Here is a 26,519-nt window from a genome sequence, read left to right as displayed (position 1 = left end):
GAAGAAGCTTCTGGTATTGGTTTGGCACAGCTCTGGCCATTGTGGCCAACTGGAGAGTGAACCAGCAGATGGAAGATATCTTTTTTTCTCTCTCTCTGCCTCTCCTTCTCTCTCTGTGTAACTCTGATTTTCAAATAAATAAATAAATATTTAAAAGTAAAAGAGTGGGGCAAATTTCTTTACTCACTTTTACATAGTTTAACGTATAGCCAAAATTCATTAATGTAAGTAAAATCTGAGAACATAACGATTAGTGTAGCAGGAAAAGACATAACTTTTTGGTAAATATTTTCCTATCTCTTTTCTATTTTTTCATAAATATTATATAATAAGAGGTTTAAGCTTTGCAGTGTACTCATATTATTACTGAGAAACTTGAGAGGCATTCTTAATCTCTCCCCTGTATAACTGACCCTACCCTGATAATCACTGCACAACCTTCCTAGACCATCCTAAAGAAACCTACAGCTCAACAATTGAAAACTTCCCAAAAGGAACAAAATAATGAAATAATCGGGATCCGTTTTTGGTACCTGTGACATCCAATTCATCGTGAAGTTCTGTCAATATGACTATTAAAAATAACACATAATCAGTCGATAGTCTGTTTTCACTCTGCCACCATATTCTCTTGCATAAAATGTTGTTTCTCTAGATTTTTTTCTCTCACTGGTCTTTCTGGTCTCCTAGTTTCTACTACTCCTAAGAAAACTATTCTTCATAAAAGAGAGAGAGAGAGAGCTTTATAAAACATTAGTTGAATCATACCACTTCCTGTCTTAATCGCTCCTATACTTGCCTTCTTCAGAGAAAATCCAAACCTCTAGTCCTATATGATCAGGATACTGTTTCCCACTCCACCCGCACCTGAAATGAGGCTGTCACATCAACTCCTCCTGCCTTTCAAAGGCACAAGTTCGGAACTACCTCAGCATGAAAACAGACGATTTCCCATAAGTACTCTGTCTCAGAAACTCTTTTTCCTTTCTCAAGAAGTTCATGTTCATTACAAATGGTTTATTACAATTAATAACATAAATTAGCTGTGGTAGATTCCAAAGAGGATCTCTCTCACTTTTTATCCTCCTCTGGAGGTGAAAAATCTGGTAAGTACGTTCCCCAGACATTTTTTGACTAGATTTAGCAGAGGTCATTTCTTGCTCGTGTTGCTGCTGCTAGCAGACATGATGGAAGACTTCCCTCCTTCCAGTAGCTTCTTCCTTGCATACTATGAAAATGCTCAGGTCTTTCCCATCAATAGCAGGGGGAGGACTTCCACCCAGTGGATCACTCTCTAAAATTCCTGCAAAAGCCATGGCTAGGCCAAGTGAAAGCCTGGATCCAGGAATTTTATCTGGGTCTCCCACGTCGGCAGGGACCAAAGCACTTGTTCCATCATCTGCTGCCTTCCCAGGAGCATTAGCAGGAAGCTGGATCTAAAGCATGGGGTAGCCAGGGCTTGCATCAGCATCAGGGTTGGCACACAGGCATCCCAAGTGACGACTTAACCTACTGTATCACAATGTCCGCCCATAGGTACCTTTCAGTACTGGTCCATCTCCTCCCCTCCTCCCCTTCCTTTGTATAAGTCTTAGTAAGCTCCATTACCATTTACTCTCTTTCTTAAAAGATTATTTATTTATTTATCTGAAAAGCAGAGTTACAGAGACAGAAGGGGAGAGAGAGATAGAGGGAGAGAGAGAGAGAGACAGACAGACAGACAGACATGGCTGGGACTGGGTCAGGTTCAAGCCAGGTTCTAGGAACTCCATACAGATCTGCTACATGTGTGCAGGGTCCAAGCACTTGGACCATCTTCTGGTGCTTTCCTAGGCACACTTGCGGGGAGATGGATTTCAACTGGTGTTCTTATAGGATGCAGGAGTTGCAGTCAGACTTAACCTGCTGAGCCATAACACCAGCCTCTTGTGTATACTCTTTTTTTAAAATTTTTTTGACAGGAAGAGTGGACAGTGAGAGAGAGAGACAGAGAGAAAGGTCTTCCTTTGCCGCTGGTTCACCCTCCAATGGCTGCTGCGGCGGGTGCGCTGCGCTGATCCGAAGCCAGGAGCCAGGTGCTTCTCCTGGTCTCCCATGCGGGTGCAGGGCCCAAGCACTTGGGCCATCCTCCACTGCACTCCTGGGCCACAGGCAGAGAGCTGGACTGGAAGAGGAGCAACTGGGACAGATTCCGGCGCCCCGACCGGGACTAGAACCCGGGGTGCCGGCGCTGCAGGCGGAGGATTAGCCTATTGAGCAGCGGTACTAGCCTTGTGTTTACTCTTTAACTTTCTGCCCCACATTGCTTTAGCCAAGGACACCGATAATCTTCTAATTGTCTATAGATTCTCTCCATTTGTGATTAATCCTCAATATTTAGTACTGACCATTTCCCTATTCCTGAAGCTCTCCCATTACTTTGTCCTCACGCACCAAAGTCAAGGTTCTCCTCCAGACTTCCTCCTCGGGTTCCTGTTTCCATTTTCTTATTGCACAGTGTTCATGCCTCATTCTCTTCTTGTCTTCTGGCTCTCCCTGAACGATCTCATTCACTACTACCATTTCTCTTCAGAGGAGTATTTAATCAGAGGAGTATTTAATCTCTAGCTGCTGCCTGTTTTTTTTTTTTTTTAATTGTATATTCCAAGCTGGAATATACAACTGCCTAACCAACTTAATCTTGTTATCCCATAGGACATTTCTACTCAACTTGTCAAAACCAATCTCATTGTCTATCCTCTCCACACATTCTCCACCCAAATTTCCTCCCATACATCCTTCTCCAAAATTTTCTCCCTTCTTGAGTGGCATCACATTCAACTAAATTACCTAGGCCAAAAGTTTTGGAGTCACCACAAGACTGTCTTTTCTTCTTGGGTCCCCCTGTCCAATTGGCACCAATCTGTTCAGTTCAGCGTGCTTTCCTTACTTTCCAAGTCTATTTCTACTGCCACAGGTCATCCTCTCATCTTCGTTAGACTCAAGTGATCTCATAATAGGCTGCCTTGCCTCTGTCATTAAAATTTTATTCCAGTTACTTGTTTACACATCTGTCTCACTCTTGTAATCTATAAACTCCTAAAAACAGAAACTATGACCTTTATATATTCAACACACAGAATGCTCATGAATGATTCATAGAGGAACAGTATTAATGATTTAGTGGGTGAATGAAATGACTAACATGTTCAGATTTATGCATTTTTACAACTTTGTTCATCATAGGGTAGAAAAACCAAGCCTTTTGGTTACCCACAGTCCAGGCTCCTTTGGCTGTATTACACTCTTCAGAAGTGCCTATTTTAAGGAACCCTGAAGAAAATCTCTTTGAAATGTTAAGTAATCACCACTTAATTTGTCTACTTTGTGAGCTGGCAGTTTTGTATAACAGATTTTCTCAAACTAGGGCACACCTGTCTGAGAATGGAATCAAAAACTCTAAACACTAATCTCATAGCTCTGAAAGTGACCTTGATGGAGGCTAAGATAACTGTTTCATCACAGATATAAAATGGTACGTGGTAAATACATGGGATGGGACCAATCCACCAGGCTCCATTTCGTTTATAAGTGCACATTTTTGAATGATGTTTCCAGTTGAAATACTAAGACACATTTCTCACTGAAGAATTACTGAACCTCTGGTGAAAATTCAGTGTAGAGAAGATTAATTCACTCTAAACTTTAGAGATGATATTATAGTAAATGATCTTCCATCCTATTTGTTGAACTACCTTATCATTATCACCTATTTTTTGAACAATATACTGCATATGAACTCACATTCTAATATATAATCTTGGGGAAAATTCTCATTTATAAAGGAAAGGGTTAACTATTCACCATAGTTTTAATGTCAAGCATATTTTCCTGGTTATATATTTTTTAAAGCATTAATTAATGTGCAAAATATACTAAATTATTCTATCAATGAAAAAAAAGTAATTTGTCTTATTTGTCCATTTTCAAGGTACACATACTCCCTCTGTACACATACTCACTCAATAAATCAGAATACTCCATGAATCAGATAGTTTCAGAAAAAGCCAGTGCTTTTACGAAGTAACATTTTTCTTCTCCAAGTCTTTATTGTAAAAAATATATATTTTTCTTGTGTCTTTACTTATAATAGCTTTTCTAGAAAGAAAAACTTTTCCTCATCACTTACATTCTAAAAGGTAACTTTATCCTCCCATGAAATCCATTTTCTCTTCTTAAAAAAACTGTAAACTCTAACTATGATCATGAAATAATAAATTTATACTGCTGAAAAACCATTCCTTTCCTCAGTTATTCTCTTCTATATTGTCTGATCTCTGCTTTTCCTTGACAAAGAAGTGTTCCGGCTGCATTATAAAACTTTGATTTACTTTCGGAGCAATCTTGCTAAAATAAATGATAATCAGTCTATATAGCTGTGTTTTAGAAAACCACAGGGAAAGTAATTTCAAAAATGTCAATGAATAGCAATTAGAATGAATGCTAGGCATCTTCACCCAGATCTTCTACCATCTCAAACATGTTACAAATGAAACAAATTATCTTCTCCCACTATCTGTCCCTCCCCACCTTCCATCTATTCTATTTCCTGTGTCTGGTTCTTAGTAGCATGACTGTTTTCCCAAATGTTCAGTCTAGATAATAAAAGGTTATTTCTATTTCAATCAATACCCACAATCGATGGATCACTCATTGTTTATCTCATTTCTTAATCTGTCCCTCTATTTAGTCAATAAGTATTTATTGATACCTATAATATGTGAAGTACTAATATTAGAGATAAGGAAATAAAAATTAATATGATGGTATTTTTATTCTAAGCATCTTACAGGAAGGCAGAACAGTAAATAAGTAGCCAGTGATGATTGACAATCAGCTTTCAAAACAATAATAAAAAAGTAATTTGTCTTATTTGTCCATTTTCAAGGTACACGTACTCCCTCTGTGACAGAAAGTGGAGTTGGGAGATATTAACAACTGGGTTTTGCAAACTGGTGCAAGCTGACTCTACCATTATAAAAGGCCTCACAGTTTGATAAGAGATAGAAGAGATTGGAGATATATGCAAATTATTATGGGAACATAAAAGAGAACACTAGGGTATCTATGGAAGGCTTCGCAGCATCCTCTCAGTTCTGTGAATTCCTTTCCATTCTTCATACTACTGCCTTAGTTCAGCAAGATGCAATGGGAGCTTGCATCTTGCATGATACAATTTCTCCCTGCCTCAAACACCCGATGGCTCTTCAGTGATTTTAAGTCTAAACTTACAAGATCTGGTGTATCAAGGAACTTCTCCTTTAGTCTTATTTGATCCCTCACTACTACCTGATTTTTCCTTTTAAAAATATCTAGAAGTGAAAAAGGTTGATGAAAGAGAAACAAAACTTAGTTCAGGTACCCCAATAACAAAACATGAGCTTCATATTTGCCACATCAGGAAACCTCTTTTTTTTTTTTTTTTTTTAAGGTTTTATTTATTTATTTGAGAGGTAGAGTTACAGACAGAGGGAGAGACAGAGAGAGAGGTCTTCCGTCCATCCGTTGGTTCACTCCCTAATGGCAACAAAAGCTGGAGTTGCACCGATCCGAAGCCAGGAGCCAGGTGCTTCTTCCCGGTCTCCCATGTGGGTGCAGGGGCCCAAGGACTTGGGGCCATCTTGTACTGCTTTCCCAGGCCATAGTAGAGAGCTGGATGGGAAGTGCAGCAGCCAGGACTAGAACCGGCGCCCATATGGGATGCCGGCACCGCAGGCAGAAGATTAACCTACTGAGCCACAGTGCTGGCCCCAGGAAACCTCTTTATATAACTTGCCTTGAGTCCTCTATATTCTCTGTGATACCCAAAAGATCTCTCAAACACAATGGAATAGAGAGGGTATCAACACATCTACATTTTACCATGATTTGCTCATGCTATTTCTTTTTTTGAATTTTTAAAGATTGATATATTCTTATTTGAAAGTCAGTTACACAGAGGAGAGGGAGAGGGAGAGAGAGAGAGAGAGAGAGAGAGAGAGAGAGTCTTCTATCCACTGGTTCACTCCCCAGTTGGCCGCAATGGCCGGAGCCAGGAGCCAGGAGCCAGGAACTTCTTACAGGTCTCATACATGGGTGCAGGGGCCCAAGCACTTGGGCCATCTTGTACTACTTTCCCAGGCCATAGCAGAGAGCTGGATTGGAAGTGGAGCAGCAGGGTCTTGAAGTGGCATTCCATATGGGATGCCAGCACTGCAGGCCAGGGCGTTAACCCACTACACCACAGCCAGCCTTTCATGCTACTTCTTGTAACATGTTATTTCTCTTCTTCTCTGATCCCTTAAACTAAGTCTCCCCCAAAAAGTGTTACCACCATGAAGTGGCTTTCTTCTCCCTTCCCTTCCCTTCCCTTCCCTTCCCTTCCCTTCCCTTCCCTTCCCTTCCCTTCCCTTCCCTTCCCTTCCCTTCCCTTCCCTCCCCTCCCCTCCCCTCCCCTCCCTTCCCTTCCCTTCCCTTCCCTTTCCTCCTTCCTTCTTTCGACAGGCAGAGTAGACAGTGAGAGAGAGACACAGAGAGAAAGGTCTTCCTTTTGCCATTGGTTCACCCTCCAATGGCCGCTGCGGCCGGCGCGCTGCGGCCGGTGCACCGCGCTGATCCGATGGCAGGAGCCAGGTACTTATCCTGGTCTCCCATGGGGTGCAGGGCCCAAGCACTTGGGCCATCCTCCACTGCATTCCTGGGCCACAGCAGAGAGCTGGCCTGGAAGAGGGGCAACCGGGACAGAATCCGGCGCCCCGACCAGGACTAGAACCCGGTGTGCCAGCACCGCTAGGTAGAGGATTAGCCTAGTGAAGTGTTTTTCAATTGCCAGGTAGATTTAAGAACTCTTTGGGCTACAAAGGGTATTTAGCACAGTGAATTATAGAGTAGCTGAAATTTTATGTTGTTTGTTTCTCTATAAAAGCAAAGTAGTTATCCATCTTGTTTCCTGCTGCATTCTGAATGCTCAAACAGTGCCTATTACATGGGAAGTGTTTACCATTTATTGGGTGCGTAAAAACCAATTTGTGAATGTCTCTTCCTAAAGTGGCTAAGTCCACTGGAAAAAGGGATTGTGTCTTATTATTCTAAGCATCCCATAAAGCATTCAGTGTACCTCACAGAAGAAGGCTCTTAATATATGATGTTTGGGGCTGGCGCCGTGGCTCACTTGGTTAATCCTCCGCCTGCGGCGCTGGCATCTCATATGGGCGCCAGATTCCAGTCCCGGTTGCTCCTCTTCCAGTCCAGCTCTCTGCTGTGGCCTGGGAGGGCAGTGGAGGATGGCCCAAGTGCTTGGGCCCCTGAACCTGTATGGGAGACCAGGAGGAAGCACCTGGCTCCTGGCTTTGGATCGGCACAGCACCGGCTGTAGCAGCCTTTTGAGGGGTGAACCAATGGAAGGAAGACTTCTCTCTTTGTCTCTACCTCTTACTGTCTAACTCTGTCAAAAAAAAAAAAATATGATGTTTGTATTGGATTGAATCTTCTCTAGGCATCCCTTTTTTTTAAAAAAAATATTCATTTATTTTATTTATTTGAAAGGGAGAGAGTGAGCGAGCGTTATTGCCATTTGCTGGTTTACTCTCCAAATGTCTACAATGGTCAGAAGGGGGCCAGGCTAAAGCCAGGAATCCAGAACTCAATCTAAGTCTCCTACAAGGGTGACAGGGTTCCAACTGCTTGATCCCATCACCCATTACCTCCCAGGACATGCATTGACAGGAAGCTGGAGTCAAGATATGGCACATAGTGAATTGCTTGCAGGAAATAGAACAACCCTATTATTGTTTTAAGAACTCTATTCCTAAGTTGCACTAGCTGTGAGATCAGATCATTTTGACTTGTTATATAATTGTCACAAACTGCAGGGATGCCATCATCTTCTTAGAAAGGTTAGCCTAATAAACTGGCTGTTCTTGGGCTGGCGCCGTGGCTCACTTGGTTAATCCTCTGCCTGCGGCGCCGGCATCCCATGTGGGCGCTGGTTCTAGTCCTGGTTGCTCCTCTTCCAGTCCAGCTCTCTGCTGTGGCCCGGGAGGGCAGCGGAGGATGGCCCAAGTGCTTGGGCCCCTGCACCTGCATGGGGAGACCAGGAGGAAGCACCTGGCTCCTGACTTTGGATCGGCACAGCACTGGCTGTAGCAGCCATTTGGGGAGTGAACCAATGGAAGGAAGACCTTTCTCTCTGTCTCTCTCTCTCTCACTGTCTATAACTCTACTTGTCAAATAAATAAAATAAAAAAAGAAAGATCATTCTTTCTTTAAAAAAATAAATAAATAAAAGAAACCGGCTGTTCCTGAAAACAGCAAGTGCTAGATCACATAGTGTCTGGAGGTCCATGAAGGCATTTTCTCCTGGGTACCAGGAAATGGTGAGCTTTCTGTAAGCAGTTCATTTTTTGGTAAAATTTTATTTATTTATTTGAAAGGCAGAGTGATGGTAGGGGGTGGGGACATAGAGAAAAAGATCTTCCATTGGGTGGTTCATTTCCCATATGCCTGCAATAGCCAACACTGGGCTAGGCCAAAATCAGGAGCCAAGAACTCCATCTGAGTCTCCAAAATGGGAGGTAGGGACTCAAACAATTGAGCCATCATCTGCTGCATTCCAGGTGCATTTTTAGGAATCTGTATCAGACTCATCACAGCCAGAACTTGAACTCTGTACTCCAATTTGGGAAGTAGGTTTCCTAAGCAGGTTTCCTAACTTATAGTTCAACATCCTTGCCCGAACTAATTTGTTCATCCTAAGGATACCTTCAGTTATGTAATTTAATTATGTGGAAGTCTAAAGCTATTTCATATTGTGCTTCCACTTTTTGTTAAAAAAAAAAAAAAGTATAGGACTTACTTTATGGTGTGGCATGTAATTTATCATTAGGATTCTCATTTGTTCACTGTCCTGATTTCCTTACTCTATTTATCTTGCTCTATTGTTTAAATTTTATAAGCTGCCTTAGATTCTTACTTTTTATTTTTTTATTTCTGGGAGTGGGGTCAGGGGCTGAGCTGGGGCTGAAGAGGAGTGAGAAGAGAAAGGAGGAAGAAGAGGAAGAGGAAAATGAGGAGGATTGCCTTAGATTCTTATTAAAAGAAATCCAGGTCTTCCCATGCGGATACAGCAGTCCAAAGACTTGAGCCATCTTCTACTGCTTTCCCAGGCCATAGCAGAAAGCTGGCTTGGAAGTGGAGCAGCCAGGACTTGAATCGGTGCCCATATGGGATGCCAGCACTGCAGGCAGCGGCTATACCCGCTATGCCACAGTGCTGGCCCAGGCAATGTTTTAAGCTTTCTAAAAGTACAGTTAACTTACAGAACAATCACATGTATTGGCAGATATTCTAACTATTACTGTGCCATGTTACTATAGGTTCTTAGGTGTAGACACTTTGAAACAATGAATGTTTAAAAAATACCAAATCACCATTTTATGAGCTAAATATTTCAATTTGTGAAAAATTTACTTGCTTTTGTAAAGCAATGTAAACTCATAAAATACTTATATAGCTGTCTGCTACATTTGTTGAATTAGCTATACCAAAGTGGGCCCTATTTTTAAATCAGTGCTGTGGTACAAAGGGCTCATGCAATTCAGCTAATTTAAAAACAAAATGCCTTTTTTTTTTTTACTAGATTCTGTTTTTTAAGACATGATAAAAAGGATATTTTGAAATGCAATTAATTAACTGATGGTCAAGATTATTAGTCCATGTACTCCTTATACTAATAGAAACAGTTAACCAACTTTCTGTTTCTTATATTCTTTTTTACTTGCTTGACTCAGAATATCACATGTTTACCAACACAATTTCCTGAGTAAGAGAAAAATACTTAAAAGACTAATTCTTGTTTTGGCAAACAGCCGTTCACTCTTGATTAAAATTCACTTATGAATTGCTTTATGTGCTGTTTTTATAACCTAATGTCTCAAATGTGACAAGACCATAACAGAACTACGCAGTGTATGCTGGTAAGTCAAGTTGATAAATGCTGCTTGTTGCAATGTCTATAGCTTCTGATCTACTCAGGTTAATCAGTGTTCCAAATACTGAGTACGTCAGGAACAAAAATACATCTTGCTATTCATAGAAAACATTTTGCAAAGGAAACCATGAAACCATTTAAGTAGCAGTCTATTAAACTACAGTTTTATAAAGGGCAAGACAAAACAAATTATAAATGAACATTGTTTATCCACTGATCCAGCAATTAAAAAAAAAAGAAATTGATTCTAAGGGAATAGGAAAAACCTTGTTAAAATTTATATATAAAGCTTGTCTCTGTAATGTCTTTATTTAAAAAATTAGAAGAAAAACTAGAACAGTAATATTATCTAATTTATGTACTGAGACACTATGCAGTTATCAATATCCATATTACAGAAATTTATTTAGTGATATTAGAGGAAACTGTAACATACTTTCTAATTATATGAGATGCTACAAAATAATAATCATTTTATGATATTAATTTTATTTTTATAATATGCAATTAAAAGACAATGTGAGAGCAAAAGTGTTCACAATATTTCTGGGAAGCAGACAAAACAATTACAGTTCTATAATTTTTGTTTTGTTGGCTCTTTTCCATAATTTCCTTAATTTTGCTTTTTTTGGGACAATGCGATAAAAAACATGAATCACTTCTATAACTAGGAAGAAAATAAAAAATTTTTGAAAATATTTCTCAGAGAACAAAGATATTATCTTTTAGTTTGCCTAATTTCACTTGTAAAGCATGGACTGAGATTGACTGAGATTAGGGAGTCTGGGGAGAAAAGGAATTAAAAAAAAAGTATAGGCTATGGTTCAAAGAAACGATTTATATTTCTCAAGAAGGAAGCAAATGAACTCTTCATCAAAGCAACCAGAGAAGTGAGTTTAGTCCTACTGGAGGTTAAGAGGAGTACCTGGGTTTGAAACCCAGCTTTTGACTCCAGCTTCCTCCTAATGCAGACCTTGGGAGACAGTGGTGATGACTCAAGTAATTGGTTTTCTGACTCCCACATGGGACACCTGGATTGAGTTCCTGACTCCTGGCTCAGCTGGCACCCAGCACCCGTTGATTTAGGATTTTGGGGAGTGATGGATGGGTGGCTTCTGTCTCTGTGTATCTCTCAAATAAATACATTAAAAAAAGAGACAGAGAAAATTTAGACCAATGTTCCAAGTAAACATAATCTCCCAGGATTACCTTTAATGCATTCTCTATTTGGGTAGACAAGGGAGATCAAGAACTCACTCTCTGTGGAAAGCAGCATGGTGTTTTTGGTTGCCATTAAAGCCTGGAGACACAGAATCCTTGCCTGTTGATAACATTTATTGCCCCACTTTGGAATTCCATCAAAAAAGCCAAGGAATTACTTTACAGGGTTTATATTAACTAAAAGGCTTACATTAAGTATATAGAAGTCCCGCTAACCCCTAAGGCATATGTTGCAAGAGCCCCAGTGGATGCCTGAAACCGCAGATAGTACAAACACTACAGGAATGCAGTTTGTTCTTATACATACATACCTTTGATAAAGTTTAATTTATAAATTAGGCACAGTAAGAGGTTAATAATAATGCAATGGAAAATTGTAACATACTATAATAAAAGTTCTTTAAAACTTAGGAATGGGGGCCAGTGTTGTGGCCAGTGGGGTAAGCTGTCACTTGCAAGGCCAGCATCTCATATCAGAGTGCTGCACTGAATCCCAGCTGTCAAGTACTTGGGCTCAAGTACTTGGGCCCCTGCCACCCACGTGGGAGAACCAGATGGAGTTCCTGTCTCCTGGTTTCAGCCTGGCCCAGTCCTAGATGTTGCGGCCATTTTAGGAATGAACCAGTGGAAGGAAGATCTCTGTCTCTCCCTCTCTGTGTCTCTGCCTATTAAATAGTAAGCAAACTTTTTTTTTAAACCTTGTGATTTATTTCTGCAATTTTCCACATTATTTTTGGACCATCGATGACTTTGGGTACCTAAAACTGTGACAAGTGGGGCCATGGATAAGAGGAACTATTGTATGCATAATTCTTGACACTGAAATATGATACCCATTGAATTTGAGTTCTTTGGGAAAACTACATCTGCTCTTCAAGAACAAAAATGAGGAAAAGACCAGATAATTCAGGTGACTAGAAATGAGTTACAGTGGCTTTTGTTTTTTAGCCTGAATCTAGTGAAGCCAGAAACAGAAGTTATTTATACATAATCTCATCCAGTCTGGTATTTAGAAGAATAGATAAGCTATATTCCTATTGATCAGATGGAGAAATCAGAAAAAAAAAATCCAACACCTTCAATAATTTACAGACTGACTTAAATTTCTGTTCACTTTTTTTTTTCTTTTTTTGACAGGCAGAGCTAGACAGTGAGAGAGAGAGAGACAGAGAGAAAGGTCTTTCTTCTGTTGGTTCAATCCCCAACTTGCTTGCGCCGATCCGAAGCCAGGAGCCAGGTGCTTCCTCCTAGTGGGCCATCCTCCACTGCCTTCCTGGGCCACAGCAGAGAGCTGGACTGGAAGAGGGGCACCGGGACAGAATCTGGCACCCCAATCAGGACTAGAACCTGGGGTGCCAGCGCCGCAGGCGGAGGATTAGCCTAGTGAGTCACGGCGCTGGCCAAAGATTTATTTATCTATTTATTTGAAAGTCAGAGTTACACAGAGAGGAGAGGCAGAGAGAAGTCCTCCATCTGATGGTTCAATCCCAGATGGCCACAACGGCTGGAGCTGTGCCGATCCAAAGCCAGGAGCCAGGAGCCCTTCCCGGTCTCCCACGTGGGTGCAGGGGCCCAAGGACTTGGGCACCCTCCACTGCTTTCCCGGGCCAGAGCAGAGAGCTGGACAGGAAGTGGAGCAGGCAGGTCTCGAACCGGCGCCCACATGGGATGTCGGCGCCTCAGGCCAGGGCGTTAACCCACTGTGCCACAGCGTAGGCCCTCTGTTCACTTCTCAATGATGTTTGCAAACTACAAAAAATAAAGTATTAATAATTTTTTTTCTGAAACAAATAACAGTATCAGTAGACATCTGCTGAGACTTCTCACTCAAAGGGTAGTCTGTGGACAAGCTGCATCGCATTTGCCATAAATGCAGAATTTCAGGCTTCACTCCAGACCAAATGAATATCAGTCTTCAGTTCAACAAGATCGCCAGGTATTCCCTATGTGCACAAAAGCTTGAGAGATACCGCATTTTTTTCTGGCATTGGAGATACCAAAATGATGTAATGCAGGTCCTCTAATAATTTTCTAGACCAGGAAGGGAGGAACATACATAAAAGATAAACTATACAAGGAGCATATCCATCCACAGGATGACAGGCATAGAGAATTTATGGAAGAAGAATCTGAAGGAATACGAAAGTCACTCAAGGTTGGGGCATTGGTGGCGTCTGAAAGGAAAGCCAATACTTGGAAAGCAAGAAAAAAATGGAGTATAGAATATTCAGCCCTCCTTTCCATAGAGTTGCTTTAAAGAGTTTTGTGTATTTCACATACCCAGAGTTCTGAGGACGGTCACTATGCTGAGGGAAACTACACGGTCTGAACAACTTAATTATGGGAACATGCAAACAGCGTACTGATCAGGTAGCAAAGCTTGAGGAAATACCAGTGTGAGGAACTTCCGGAGAGCACACTGCCTCATTCTGGAATGCACAGCCTTCTGTGAATGAGGGCCTGCTGCTTCCCCCAAACACGCACGGCACCTTTTTTTTTTTTTTTTTTAACAATAGATGTGCTACATTTAGCTTTTATTTAAAATGTTGGGAAACTTCTCTTCGAAGCATTCTTGAAAGCAACTGTTTTGGAAAGCACAGATTTTACAATACGAATAGCCGATTCCTAAATTACATGTCCTACAGTGTTTTCATTATAGTTGAAATCAGTGCTTTCAAAAGGAGAATTTTGCACATACTACATAGGTCCAAGGGTTACTGTTTTGCTATTTCATGTCACAAAATACAACTCGACACACAAGGGTGAAAGGGGAGCATGCGTGTGGATGGTTGTGGATGGTTACATTTAGGGCCCCCAAAGTCCTTCTCTTTGGCCTTGCAAGTGGTAGGATTGTCTCACTGAGATATAAATAAAATTTCTTACTTAACAACATCCTGAGAACACCATGGCTCAGTAATATTTATGCCAACTGTAACTGATCCTGGACTCAAACTGGCACGGGTGTCAATGACTTTTACCTATTGATGGACTTGTAAGGTGACAGGCTCCTTTCATGTCCAAAAATGGTCATTTTCCAGCATCTCTGGAAGGTTTAAAAATATTTTCCATCCATCTCAACACAAAGCCTACTGTCTTTAAATAATGGAACAGGGGCTGACACTTGAAACTGACAAGCAGCACGTGTGCATGAGGGAGATAAAGCTGGCACAGACTGCTGCAGCCTCCCGGGGTCTGGAAATGCTAGCAGCTCCAGTTGGCCGCAGCGCCTCAGCCCCAGTGTACACTGCATTAGGGAAACTCGAGCCCCTCTCTCTGACCCTGAGGGACACAGGGCTGGTTGGAATATGGTTATTGTTTAAAGACAGTCAGCACAAGGGCCCCTCTTTATGAATGCAAAGAAACTGGAAAGAACAAGAAGAGCTAAAAGGTTAAGCAATGAGATCTTGAAGGAAACAGTATCATTTGGTTAAAAAACATAGTTAATGCAAGTAAAGAGGAGTAAAAGAATCATTATGGAGGAATTATAAAAAGGAAAACAAAGGGATTGAAAGCTAAACTTTTGGTGAGAATCATTCAGACTAACATACTAGAAAACAGTGAGACAAAGGAGGCTGATATAAGAAACAGGGAAATAAAAAAGTGTTAAGGAATGGAGAAATAAGCCTGTTAAGGAATGGGGAAATGAAACCAGTTAAATGTTAAAATTGAAATAAAAAGGAAGAGAAGAAAACAGAAAGGGTACCTTATAGAAGAAAAGAGTTATCAGGACTTGTCAGTCCCTGTGGGGGCCAAGGTGGCACTCATGGGATGAAAGGCAGGGGACAAGATGGTGGGGGCAGGAGCAGAGAGAGGGCCACAGTCCTTAGCCATAATAGGAGAAGCGAATCCCAGAGGAGCAGGTAAAGCTAAGATGAAACTCAAAACCGTAAGGGGAGAGCTAGAGAAGTGCCAAATCCAAAAGCATACAGAGGTGAGGGTCTTCACAGACCGAAAAGTCCACGGGTGACAGTTTCATGACGGATTTAATTTTCTAAAAGATTTTTTTAAAACCTCTTTAGCCTTGTCTTCTTTTTTTTTTTAACTTTTATTTAATAAATATAAATTTCCAAGTACAGCTTTTGGATTACAGTGGCTTTTTCTCCCCCATAACTTGCCTCCCACCCACAACCAATCCATCTCCCGCTCGCTCTCCCATCCCATTCATATCAAGATTCATTTTCAATTATCTTTATATACAGAAGATCAGTTTAGCATATATTAAGTAAAGATTTGAACAGTTTGCACCCACACAGAAACACAAAGTGTAAAGTACTGTTTGAGTACTAGTTATACCATTAATTCACATAGTACAACACATTAAGGACAGAGATCCTACATGGGGAGTAAGTGCACAGTGACTCCTGTTGTTGACTTAACAAATTGACACTCTTGTTTATGGTGTCAGTAATCACCTGAGGCTCTTGTCATGAGTTTCTAAGGCAATGGAAGCCTTTTGAGTTTGCCAACTCCGATCTTATTTAGACAAGGTCATAGTCAAAGTGGAGGTTCTCTCCTCCCTTCAGAGAAAGGTACCTCCTTCTCTGATGGCCTGTTCTTTCCGCTGGAATCTCACTCACACAGATCTTTCATTTAGGTGGTTTTTTTTTTTTTTTTTTTTTTCCCCAGAGTGTCTTGGCTTTCCATGCCTGAAATACTTTCATGGGCTTTTTAGCCAGATCCGAATGCCTTCAGGGCTGATTCAGATAGCCTCGTCTTCTTCTTCATCTTGAAGATGGGCACCAGAAAACATAGCTTGAGAGGAACTGAATATTAGAGCAAATGGGTATAAAGCTACTGGGTCAGTCACTGGACACAGCAGTCACATGAACAGTCCACAAGATGATAGTTGAGCAATGCAAAATGGAAGTGGAATTCATTTATTTCCCTAACATTCTTTTCAGAAATATCTATTGAGTATCTGCTATGTACCAGTTATCTTCTGAATGTTATCAGTGGACAAACAAAAATTCTTTGTTTCCTGGAGTTTACAGGTTGGTGGGAAAAACAAAAAAATAAATACAGGGGAGGATTTTTAATCTAGCAGTTAAAACACAGGTCGAGAGGCCCACATCCCACATCTCATGACACAGGTTTGACTCCTCGTTTTGGCTCCTGTTTCTATCTTCCTCCTAATGCAGACTCTAGAAGGCAGTGGGGATGGCTCAAATACTTGGCTTCCTGCCATCCATGTGGAGGACCTGATTGAGTTCAGGCTCCTGACTGTTGAGGGCATTTGGAAGTGAACTAGTGGATGGAAACCCTTTCATCCTCTGCCTCTCTGCCGCTCAAATAAATACAATCAAAATTTTAAAAACCTGAGTATGTTCAATACATACATGGCACAGTATTTTTAGAAGCTAATACTTGCTGCAAGAGAAAGTAAACCAAAATAGGGTAGTATAAGCAACTGAGGATGTCAGGGTGTTGCCACTGTAAATGGGACAAGCAGAGCTCTTTCAGAATGAGATCTTCAAGCACAAATACTACTACGGCACAAATAACTGAGGTAGCTATGTAGCAATTGGATTTCTGCAAATAAAGTATGACGATATTTTGTTGTTACTAAAAGCCTTAAGAAAAGCTAAATTTATGGTTACGAATCTTATCTTAGAGTGTTCTCACAACTATACTGCATTCTCCTTGCCAGGGAACAGTGTTCATTTGGAGTTAAACCACTGTGTATTTGATCTTGTAGCAGCAGCACTGGTGAAAGTCATGTTCACAGTTGTCTTCAGAAAAGCTTCCTTCTAGAAGCACTCCCCCCCACCATCTCTCTCAGTACTTCCTTAGTCTCCACAGCACTTATCTTATTTATTGTGTCTCCCTATTAAAACAGAACCTGTGTGAGATAAGGGAATTTTGTCTGATTCTTTGTCTCCCTCACTGCAGGATCCTCAAGACCTAGCACTGTAGGACAGATGTCAAGTGCTTGGTACATGGCTGAGTAAATGAAAGCAATTATCAATTATGAATTATTTTAAGAAAGGAACTACAATTTGGAAAATTATCAGGAGAGTTTCACATTTCATAAAGTCTTGGAAATCAGATTTCAAGTTTGCAGCTCGTTACTTAACTAAAACTCTGAAGACTTGTGATCTGCAGCAAATGTGTGACGCTGGTGGGAAGAAACCACTTAGAATGCACCCTAATGAACTGCTCAGCTTCTGCGAGAACACGAGCTCATCTGTATGGAGCAAGTTACGTCCCTCGGTGGAATGAAAACTGGAGATTGGAGGCCTCTGGATGTAGCCCTCTTTCATAGAGACTTCGATATAAAATGCTCCTTCTTAATCTGACAGTGTACAGAGGCAGTGTGGTAGAGGGATCAGGGTACTGAGAGAGCTCAGGAGATCCGTGAGGATTTGTCTGGAGCTCTGTGAGTGACCTGGATGACTTACTGCATGTTATCATGCTTCAGTTTCCTCAAAGCTAAAGTATGGTGATAGCGATATCAGCAAATGATGGTACCTACGTCTCACCAAATTATTGTTGGGACCAAATGAGATAGGTTATATTTAGCTGTTTTATCAATTAAAAAAAGAGTTTGGAAAAATGTATTACTTCTCAAAATAAAAATGATGGTTAATATTTAGAAAGTTCCAGGTTTGTTCAGTACCTGGAATTCATATTAATATTTAATTGTGAAATTCTGGGTTAATTAATATTTCTGATGTATATTTAGCTCTAGCATCATAACTAAAAAATTTTATATTGCTTAAAAATATATATATGTTGGCCGGTGCCGCGGCTCAGTAGGCTAATCCTCCACCTAGCGGCGCCGGCACACCGGGTTCTAGTCCCGGTCGGGGCGCCAGATTCTGTCCCGGTTGCCCCTCTTCCAGGCCAGCTCTCTGCTGTGGCCCAGGAGTGCAGTGGAGGTTGGCCCAAGTGCTTGGGCTCTGCACCCCATGGGAGACCAGGATAAGCACCTGGCTCCTGGCTTCGGATCAGCGCGGTGTGCCGGCCGCGGTGTGCCAGCCGTAGTGCGCCAGCCGTGGTGGCCATTGGAGGGTGAACCAACGGCAAAGGGAAGACCTTTCTCTCTCTCTCTCTCTCTCTCTCTCTCTGTCCACTCTGTCAATATATACACACACACACACACACACACACACATATGTCTTCTTGGATATCAACATTCTTTAAAATAAAACCATGACAAAAGCAATAACATGCCTCAAAATCAAACATTTATTTGGCACAAGGATAGATACATAGATAAATAGAATTGAGAGCCCAGAAATAACTTATATCTACAAGCATGAGGACACTTCACAGACTTTGTGGAAAATTGAATTAAAAGATATCTTACTTTGGTGCAAGAAACTTTGAAATCCATGCACAGGAGTCATCTTGAAAAAGTTCATGGAGGAATGGGCATTTGGTGCAGCAGCTGCAGCCACTGGTTGGGACACCTGCATCCCACATTGGAGTGACCAGTTCAGGTCTCACCAACTCTGGTTCCAATCTAGCTTCCTGCTACAGGAGTAAGGAAGCTTCAGCAGGCGGAATTTAGGTCTGGGTCTGATGAGGCAACTGCAGGCAGGGCTTGAAATTCAATAAATCTATAGCAGACTAACTTTTAAATTGCTAATTTTATCTGGCCCCTGAATAATGCTAAAAATATTCAAACTGCCCTTTGCAAAAAAAAAAAAAAAAAAGGTTCCCCACCCCTAATCCGGTGTGGGGAGGCAGCACGTGAGAATGCACAATATTTAGGTCTCCCCATCTACAGGGGAGACACACATGGAATTCCAGGCTCCTGGCTATAATGAGCATTTGAGGAGTGAATCAGCCAATGGAAGATGTCTCTTTTTCTGCCTATCTTTTAAGTAAAATGAAAATAAATAATTTTTTATAGTTCATGGAAAATAAGTAGTTTTAAAGCTATACATATAGTTTAAAAATTTGCATCAAAATAAACTTTCTCTTTTACAGATTTATTTGTTCATATGAAGAGCAGAATTACAGAGAGGCAGAGGTAGAGGCATAAAGAGAGAGATCTTTCGTCCACTGGTTCACTCCTTAAATGGCTGCAATAGCCAGAGCCAGGCTGATCCGAAGCCCGGAGCGAGGAGCTTCTTCCAGGTCTCCCATGTGGGTTCAGGGGCCCAAGCACTTGGGCCATCTTCTACTGCCATCCCAGGTCATAACAGAGAACTGGATCGGAAGTGGAGCAGCCAGGTCTCGGACCAGCACCCATATGGGATGCTGGCACTGTAGGTGGCAGTTTTACCCGTTACTCCACAGCACTGACCCCAAAATAAACTTTTAAAAAATTTATTTATTTATTTGAAAATCAGAATTACACAGAGAGAGGAAGAGACAGCGAGAGTGAGAGAGATCTTTCATCCGCTTGTTGACTCTGCAAATGGCTGCAGCACAAGTGGCTGGGCCAGGCCAAAGCCAGGAGCCAGGAGACTCTACCTGATCTCCCACATGGGGGCAGGGGCCCAAGCACTTGGGCCATCTTCCACTGCTTTCTCAGGCGTATTAGCAGGGAGCTGTATCGGAAGTGGAGTAGCTGGATCTCAAACTAGTGCCCATAGGGATGCTGGTGTTGCAGGTGGCAGCTTTACCCTCTATGCCATAACACCAGCCCCCCAAGATAAACTTTAAATTCTATTTTCCATGAACCTTTTTTTTCTTAAGATTTATTTATTTGGAAGGCAGAGATAACAGAAAGAGGGAGAAGTTACAGAGAGAGGAGTCTTCCATCTGCTACAACAGCCAAGACTGGGCCAGGCTGAAGCCAGGAGCTTCCTCCAGGTCTCACATGCAGGTGGCTTAAGCCATCCTCTGCTGCTTTCCTAGGCGCATTAACAGAGTTGGATTAGAAGTAGAGCAGCTGGGACTTGAACCTGTGCCCATATGATAATGTAAGTGTCACAGGCCATGGCTCAGTATCCTGCACCACTACACCAACCCCAATCCATAAACTTCAAAAGCGAAATACCCTTACATATCAACTGATTTTTTTTTTTATTTGACAGGTAGAGTTATAGACAATGAGAGAGAGAGAGACAGAGAGAAAGGTCTTCCTTCTGTTGGTTTACTCCCCCAAATGGCTGCCACAGCTGGCACTGCGCGGATCCGAAGCCAGGAGCCAGGTGCTTCCTCCTGGTCTCCCATGGGGTGCAGGGGCCCAAGCACTTGGGCCATCCTCCACTGCCCTCCCAGGCCACAGCAGAGAGCTGGCCTGGAAGAGGAGCAACCGGCGCCCAAATGGGATGCTGTAGCCGCAGGCGGAGGATTAACCAAGTGAGCCACGGTGCTGACCCCATCAACTGATTTTTGACAAGAGTGCCAGGACCATCCAATGGGGACGAGAAAATAATTTTCTTTATTTTTTAAAGATTTATTTATTTATTTGAAAGGCAGAGTTGCACTGAGAAGGAGAGGTAGAGAGAGAGGGGTCTTCCATCTGCTGGTGTACTCCCCAATTGGCCGAGGCTGGGCCTGTTATATCTTAATGTTAGCCGTCGCAAAGCACACCGGACACCGGAGTAAAGGAAAGGGTTTATTGGGGAACACCCTACAGACCGGAGTGAAGGGACGGCGAAGGAAAAAGAGAGAAAGAGAGTATAAGAGAGAAACAGAGAGGAGAGGAGCTAGCAAGGAGAGAAGATAGAGCAGAGAAGAGAGAGGAGAGCAGAGCCAAGAGCCCAGAGGAGGAGGCTAGAGAGAGGAACCGAGAGAGAGCAGGAGAGAAGGGCCAAGAGAAAGGAACCAAGAGCCAAGAGACCAGAGGAGGAGGCTAGAGAGAGGAACCGAAAGAGAGCAGGAGAGAAGGGCCAAGAAAACACGTGTTCAGAACAGGCCCTTTTAAAACTTTGCCTGAGGGCGGGCAGGGAAGCAAGAGCAGCCAATCCCATTAGGATGGGGGTGGAGCCTGGCTCAGGTAGCTGGGCCTTGCAGCCAACTGTGCCAGTTTCCTAACAGGGCCGATCAGAAGCCAGGAGCCAGGAGCTTCCTCCAGGTCTCCCATGCAGGTGCAGGGGCCCAAGGACTTCTTCTACTGCTTTCCCAGGCCATAGCAGAGAGCTGGATCGGAAGTGGAGCAGCCGGGACACAAACCGGCGCCCATGTGAGATGCCGGCACTACAGGTGGCGGCTTTACCCATTACACCACAGCGCCGGCCCCGAGAAAATAATTTTGAACAAATTATGTTATGCTAACAGGATAGGCACATGAAAGACAATGAAGTTCCATCTTTACTTACAGTATATACAAACATTACTCAAAATGGATGAAATGTCTAAAAGAACAACTAAAACTAAAACTCTTAGAAGACAGCATAGATATAAAGCCTCATGATCTTGAATTAGGCAAAGGATTCTTAGATACGACAACAAAAGCACAAACAAAAGAAAAATATACAATTTAGACTGCATTAAAATTAAAAACTTCTGTTCTTCAAAGACTAGTACCAAGATGAAAAGACAACTCACAGAATGAGAGGAATTATTTGTAAATCACATATCTTACAAGAGAGTTGTTTTAGAACAAAGAACTCTTACAAATCAAAAATAAAAAGAAAATGATCCAATTAAAAAATGGAAAAAGGAACTGAATAGATATGGAAGATACAGAAATGTCCAATAAGCACATGAGGAGATATTTGATATCATTAGCAATAGGCACACACAAAATCAAAACCACAATGAGATATCCCTTCAGACCCAATTGGATGGCTTGAATAAAAAGCTCAGACACTACTGGCGAGCATTGGAAAAACCCTGAAACACTGCTAGTGGTAATGCAAAATGGTGTCAACACTTCGGGAAGCAGCCTGGTAGTCCTCAAGTGATTATTTATTTATTTATTTTTATTTTTTAAAGCTTTTATTTAATGAATGCAAATTTCATAGGCACAACTTTAGGAATACAGTGGTTCTTCTCCCCATACTGATTCTCCCACCCCCACTCCCATCCCACGTCCTACTCTCTATCCCATCCTATTCTTCATTAAGATTCATTTTTAATTAACTTTATATACATAGGACCAACTCTATACTAAGTAAAGATTTCAACAGTTTGCATACACACACACACACACACACAAAGTATAACATATTGTTTGAGAACAAGTTTCACAGTCCTCAGATGATTAAACAGTTGCCACTTGACCCAGAAATATTATTCCAAGAGAACTGAAACAGTATGTCCCTGCAAAAAATTTGTGCACAGTATTTATAAGAACATTATTTATGATAGTTGAAATGTAGAAAAAGCCAAATCTCCATCATTTGATGAATGGGTGAACAGAATGTAGTATATGCACACAATGGAATATTATTTGGAATTATAATTAAAGGAATAAGTACTGAATATATGAGGGTACATCAAAGTTCATGGAAAATGAGTATTATGAAAAAACAATGCATGGAGTTTGAAATTTGTTTTGCACCACTATAAACTTTTACTTTTTTTTTTTTTAAAGTATTCTAGTCTGCAATCAAAACAAAATCAATAAAAGAACATTTTTTTTAACTACCTAGGTAGGCCACCTTGTAAATTAATTCAGGGTTTTTTAAAAAAAGGAAGACAGGAAGAAAATCTTTCTGTAAAGTTTGTAAACTTGAGCAAGAGGGCTTCAAAAGTTTGTGGGAAAATATGTATTATATATATGTATTATGAAAAAACTATACATGGATTTTAAAAATTTTCTGTACCAAAATGAAATTATTCTTTATTTCCACTTTTTTGCAAGCTTTTTGAAATACTCTCATAAAATGCAATGAAAAATGATAATAAATGTAAAAGGGCTTAAAGTTAAACATGTTCAAATCATATTATGTCTGTCCTTTATTTCTCAAAGATGATGTTACTGGGGCTGGCGCTGTGGTGTTGTAGATAAAGGTGCCACCTGTGGCTCTGGCATCACATATGGGCGCTGGTTCGAGTCCTGGGTGTTTCACTTCTGATCCAGCTCCCTGCTGATATGCCTGGGAAAGGCAGAGGATGGCACAAGTGCTTGGGCCCCTGCTTCCATGTGGGAGACCTGGAAGAAACTCCTGGCTCCTGGCGTTGGATTGACCCAGCTCCAGCCATTGCAGCCATTTGGGGAGTGAACCAACAAACGGAAGACCTCTTTCTTTTTGTCTCTACCTCTCTCTCTGAAACTCTGTCTTTAAATAAACAAAATATATCTTAAAGAAAACAGCAACTTTTTTAAAAAAAGAAATTAAAGTTTTGAGAAGACACCTAACTTGACCAGGACCAAAGCTACTGGATGTTGGAGGTAAGGTATAAATTTAGACAGATAAAGAACCCAGGGTCCTAACCACCTTGTTGTATTTCTTGGTTCCTGTTGCCAACAAGTAATAAAAATCACGTACCACATTTTGCAAAGCTGCAAATTTAAAACTACACATTAAACCTCCAAGTCCTACAAAGGGAAAAGGAAAAAGTATAATTCATCAAAAGTGCTAACAGCTTTATTTTACTTGGCATAAACAAAACAAAACATAGCTTTAGAGTTGGGAAGAATATCATAATTCAACCAATTTAAGGAAAACTTGGTATAAATGAATATGAATCATGAAAGTGAGAACTTTGGCCTAACTCAAAGAGTCACAAAATAAAGGACATGCAATAGTGATGAATTTTCCACCATTATGGTTAATGTAGACCCTACTAGTTAACTCATTAGTCATTATTCACTTACTCTTTAGCAGTTTTTCACTTCAGTCACCAGCTATCTAGTGAGTGGCCAGTGTTGAGGCACGGCGAGTTGTGCCATTGCTTGCTGTGCCAGCGTCCCATATTGGAGCACCTGGCTGCCCCTCCACTTCCAAACTAGTTCCCTGTTACTGCATCTGGGAAAGCAACAGATTGGTCTGCCCAAGCCCTGACTGTTGCAGGCATTTGAGGAGTAAACCACCAGATAGAAGACATCTCTCTCTCTCTCTCTGTCACCCTGCCTTTCAAGTAAATAAATAATCTTTTTAAAAAACACTTAAAACAAATTGGATATAGTAAGCCCAAATGTATTCTGATGTTTTGACTTCAGGTCTTCCCTCCCAAGATCAGCCACCTCTTATAGAGAGAGTGAAATACTCACTTGTGAGTTTGCCTTTCATAGTCTATCCACTCCTACCTCCTTTATCAGTTCCTTACACTCTGGGTCAATATTCCCCTCCAGATACCAGCCAACCTGGGCCAGGCTCCTACAACCCAGAGCCTCCTGCAATTATTCAGCTAGGCAATCCTAAATCTTGCTGCCCTACATCACCCATTCCTTCTCACGGAAAAAAACAAAAAAAGCTCTTGCCTACAGTTTTCCCTTACTTCTCTATTTTCTGATTATTGCTGGTGCTTCCATGCATGGCCCTGCATGGTATAGCATGCCCTCCCCTCTTGAGAACTGCAAATATCTTTTCAATGGTACTGCTCTCCTGATCTGTTGGCCTCACCATCCAAAGTGATAATAAAACCTGCATTTTAGGACTGAGATGTAGTAAGTGCTACTACATAGATAGAAATTAGAAATATCAAGTAGATCCTTGACTGCTTTGCTGAGAAGTTTTCACTACTACAAAATTGGAAATGACAGAACAGTTTTAAGCAAGGTCATAACATAATCAGATTTAAATTTTTAAAAGATTACTCAGGGAGGCCTGGGTTGTGGAGTACCAGGTTAAGACACTCCTGGGATGCCTGCATCCCATATAAGCATGGATTCAAGTCTCAGCTCCTCTGCTTCTAATCCAGCACCCTGATAAAGTGCCTGGGAAACCAGTGGGACCTAGCCCAAGTCTTTGGGCCTGTGCACCCCCATGGATGATTTGGATGGAGTTCCAGGTTCCTGGCTTCAGCCTGGACCAGCGCTTGCTATTGTAGCAGTTTTGGGGAGTGAACCAGTGGATGGAAGATCTCTCTTTGTCTCTCTCTCTCTGTGTAACTTTGCCTTTCAAATAAATAAATAAATCTCTTTAAAAAATTACTTAGGCAGCAGAGTAGTTGCAGATTTGGAGGCAGGTAATTGTCAGGAGACACATGAGGCTATGGTATAAAATAGGAAGTGCTGAAAATCTTAATTAAGGTTTAGACACTGCAGATGGACAGCAAAAAACACAAGTGAGGAAGTATCTTAAAAGACCTGACTGGCTATGAAGAGTAGGGGACAGGCAAGAGTTAAGACAGGTTTCCAAATTTCTGGCCTCACTAAATCTGTGGATAGTACTGCATTCATGAGAATAAACAAAAGAAGCAGAGAAGCAAGTCCGCAAAGGAAATGAGGTCTGGGGCTGTCTTGTGGCAGTGTGTTAAGATGCCACTTGCAACATTGGCATCCCATATTAGAGTGCACCAGCTGCTCTGCTTCTGATCCAGCTCCCTGCTAATGTGTCTGGAAAAACAGCATATGATAGTCCAAGTGCTTAGGTGCCTACCACATGTGTGGGAGATTTGGATGAAGTTCCTGGCTCCTGGCTTTATCCTGGCCTAGCCCTGGCCATTGTGGCTATTCGGGGAGTGAAACAATATACGGCAGAGGCTTTCTCCCAACCACGCCCCCCAACCCCTCCCCAGTCATCCTGCCTTACAAATAAACATTTTTTTGTTGTTTTAATGGGGTCTGTTTGACATGATATAGATTTGGAAGACTGGTAGGGCTGCTGTCTCAGAAACACCAATAGTCATTTAAAGACACGGATCTGGTACTTCAGATCCTGAATTGGAAACACAGATTTGAGAGCCACCAGCATACTGGTGTTTGCTACAGCCATGAAGGTGGATAGAATTACCAAAGAAGGTCACACAAGAAAACATAAAAGTGCTTAAAACAGAATTCCAGGGAAGACCACAATGTAAAAAGCGGGTAGGGGAATGTGTTGGCAAAGGAAATAGAAGAGGTAGAACTGGAGAGCTTCACTGTCCTCATCATAAACAGGCAGATATCTATTCAGGATTTATTATGTTTCATACTCTACGCCAAGTGTTCTACATGCATTTTTTCATTTATTGCACTTGACACAGGTTTATAAAGGTTACATAAGGCCTGTGAAAATAAAAGGGAAAGTATCATTGAAAGAGTTTTTCAAAATGTAGTCAAGAGGCCATTAAAGGAACAGGACTTATGCAGGATTCAAGCTGCTGCCTAGGACCCTGAACTCTGGTCACATCCAGTCTTTGACCACAGGCATCCAGAAAAACCAGAATGACCGGGCAATTACATTGTGCCCACTGGCTTAAGATATGTATCAAGAGGCCACTGGACTCTTGTTTTACCGACATTTCCATTCTGATTATAATTTTTTCTTTATCTCTTACGAGTCTCCTAGCCCTGCTT

The 26,519-nt window shown here is 41.5% G+C and overlaps 1 protein-coding gene across 10 annotated transcripts in view; it reads right to left on the bottom strand.

Annotated features, from left to right (window-relative positions):
- The window catches only part of NME7 (NME/NM23 family member 7), a 248,143-nt gene that overhangs the window by 53,934 nt on the left and 167,690 nt on the right, over positions 1 to 26,519 (bottom strand). Inside the window, exon 11 of one of the 10 annotated variants that reach the window (XM_017345708.4) lies at positions 10,387 to 12,976. The exons of the other annotated variants lie outside the window; for them this stretch is intronic. Within the exon in view, the coding sequence (XP_017201197.1) occupies positions 12,953 to 12,976 (24 nt within the window). The 3' untranslated portion in view covers positions 10,387 to 12,952. Of the gene's footprint in view, positions 1 to 10,386; positions 12,977 to 26,519 lie in introns of those variants that run through there. 10 annotated transcript variants of the gene reach the window in all.

This window comes from Oryctolagus cuniculus, chromosome 7, assembly GCF_051225735.1.
Source record: "Oryctolagus cuniculus isolate XC-2025 breed Fujian yellow rabbit chromosome 7, ASM5122573v1, whole genome shotgun sequence".
NCBI lineage: Eukaryota > Metazoa > Chordata > Mammalia > Lagomorpha > Leporidae > Oryctolagus > Oryctolagus cuniculus.
This window is presented reverse-complemented; position numbering and strand designations above follow the sequence as displayed.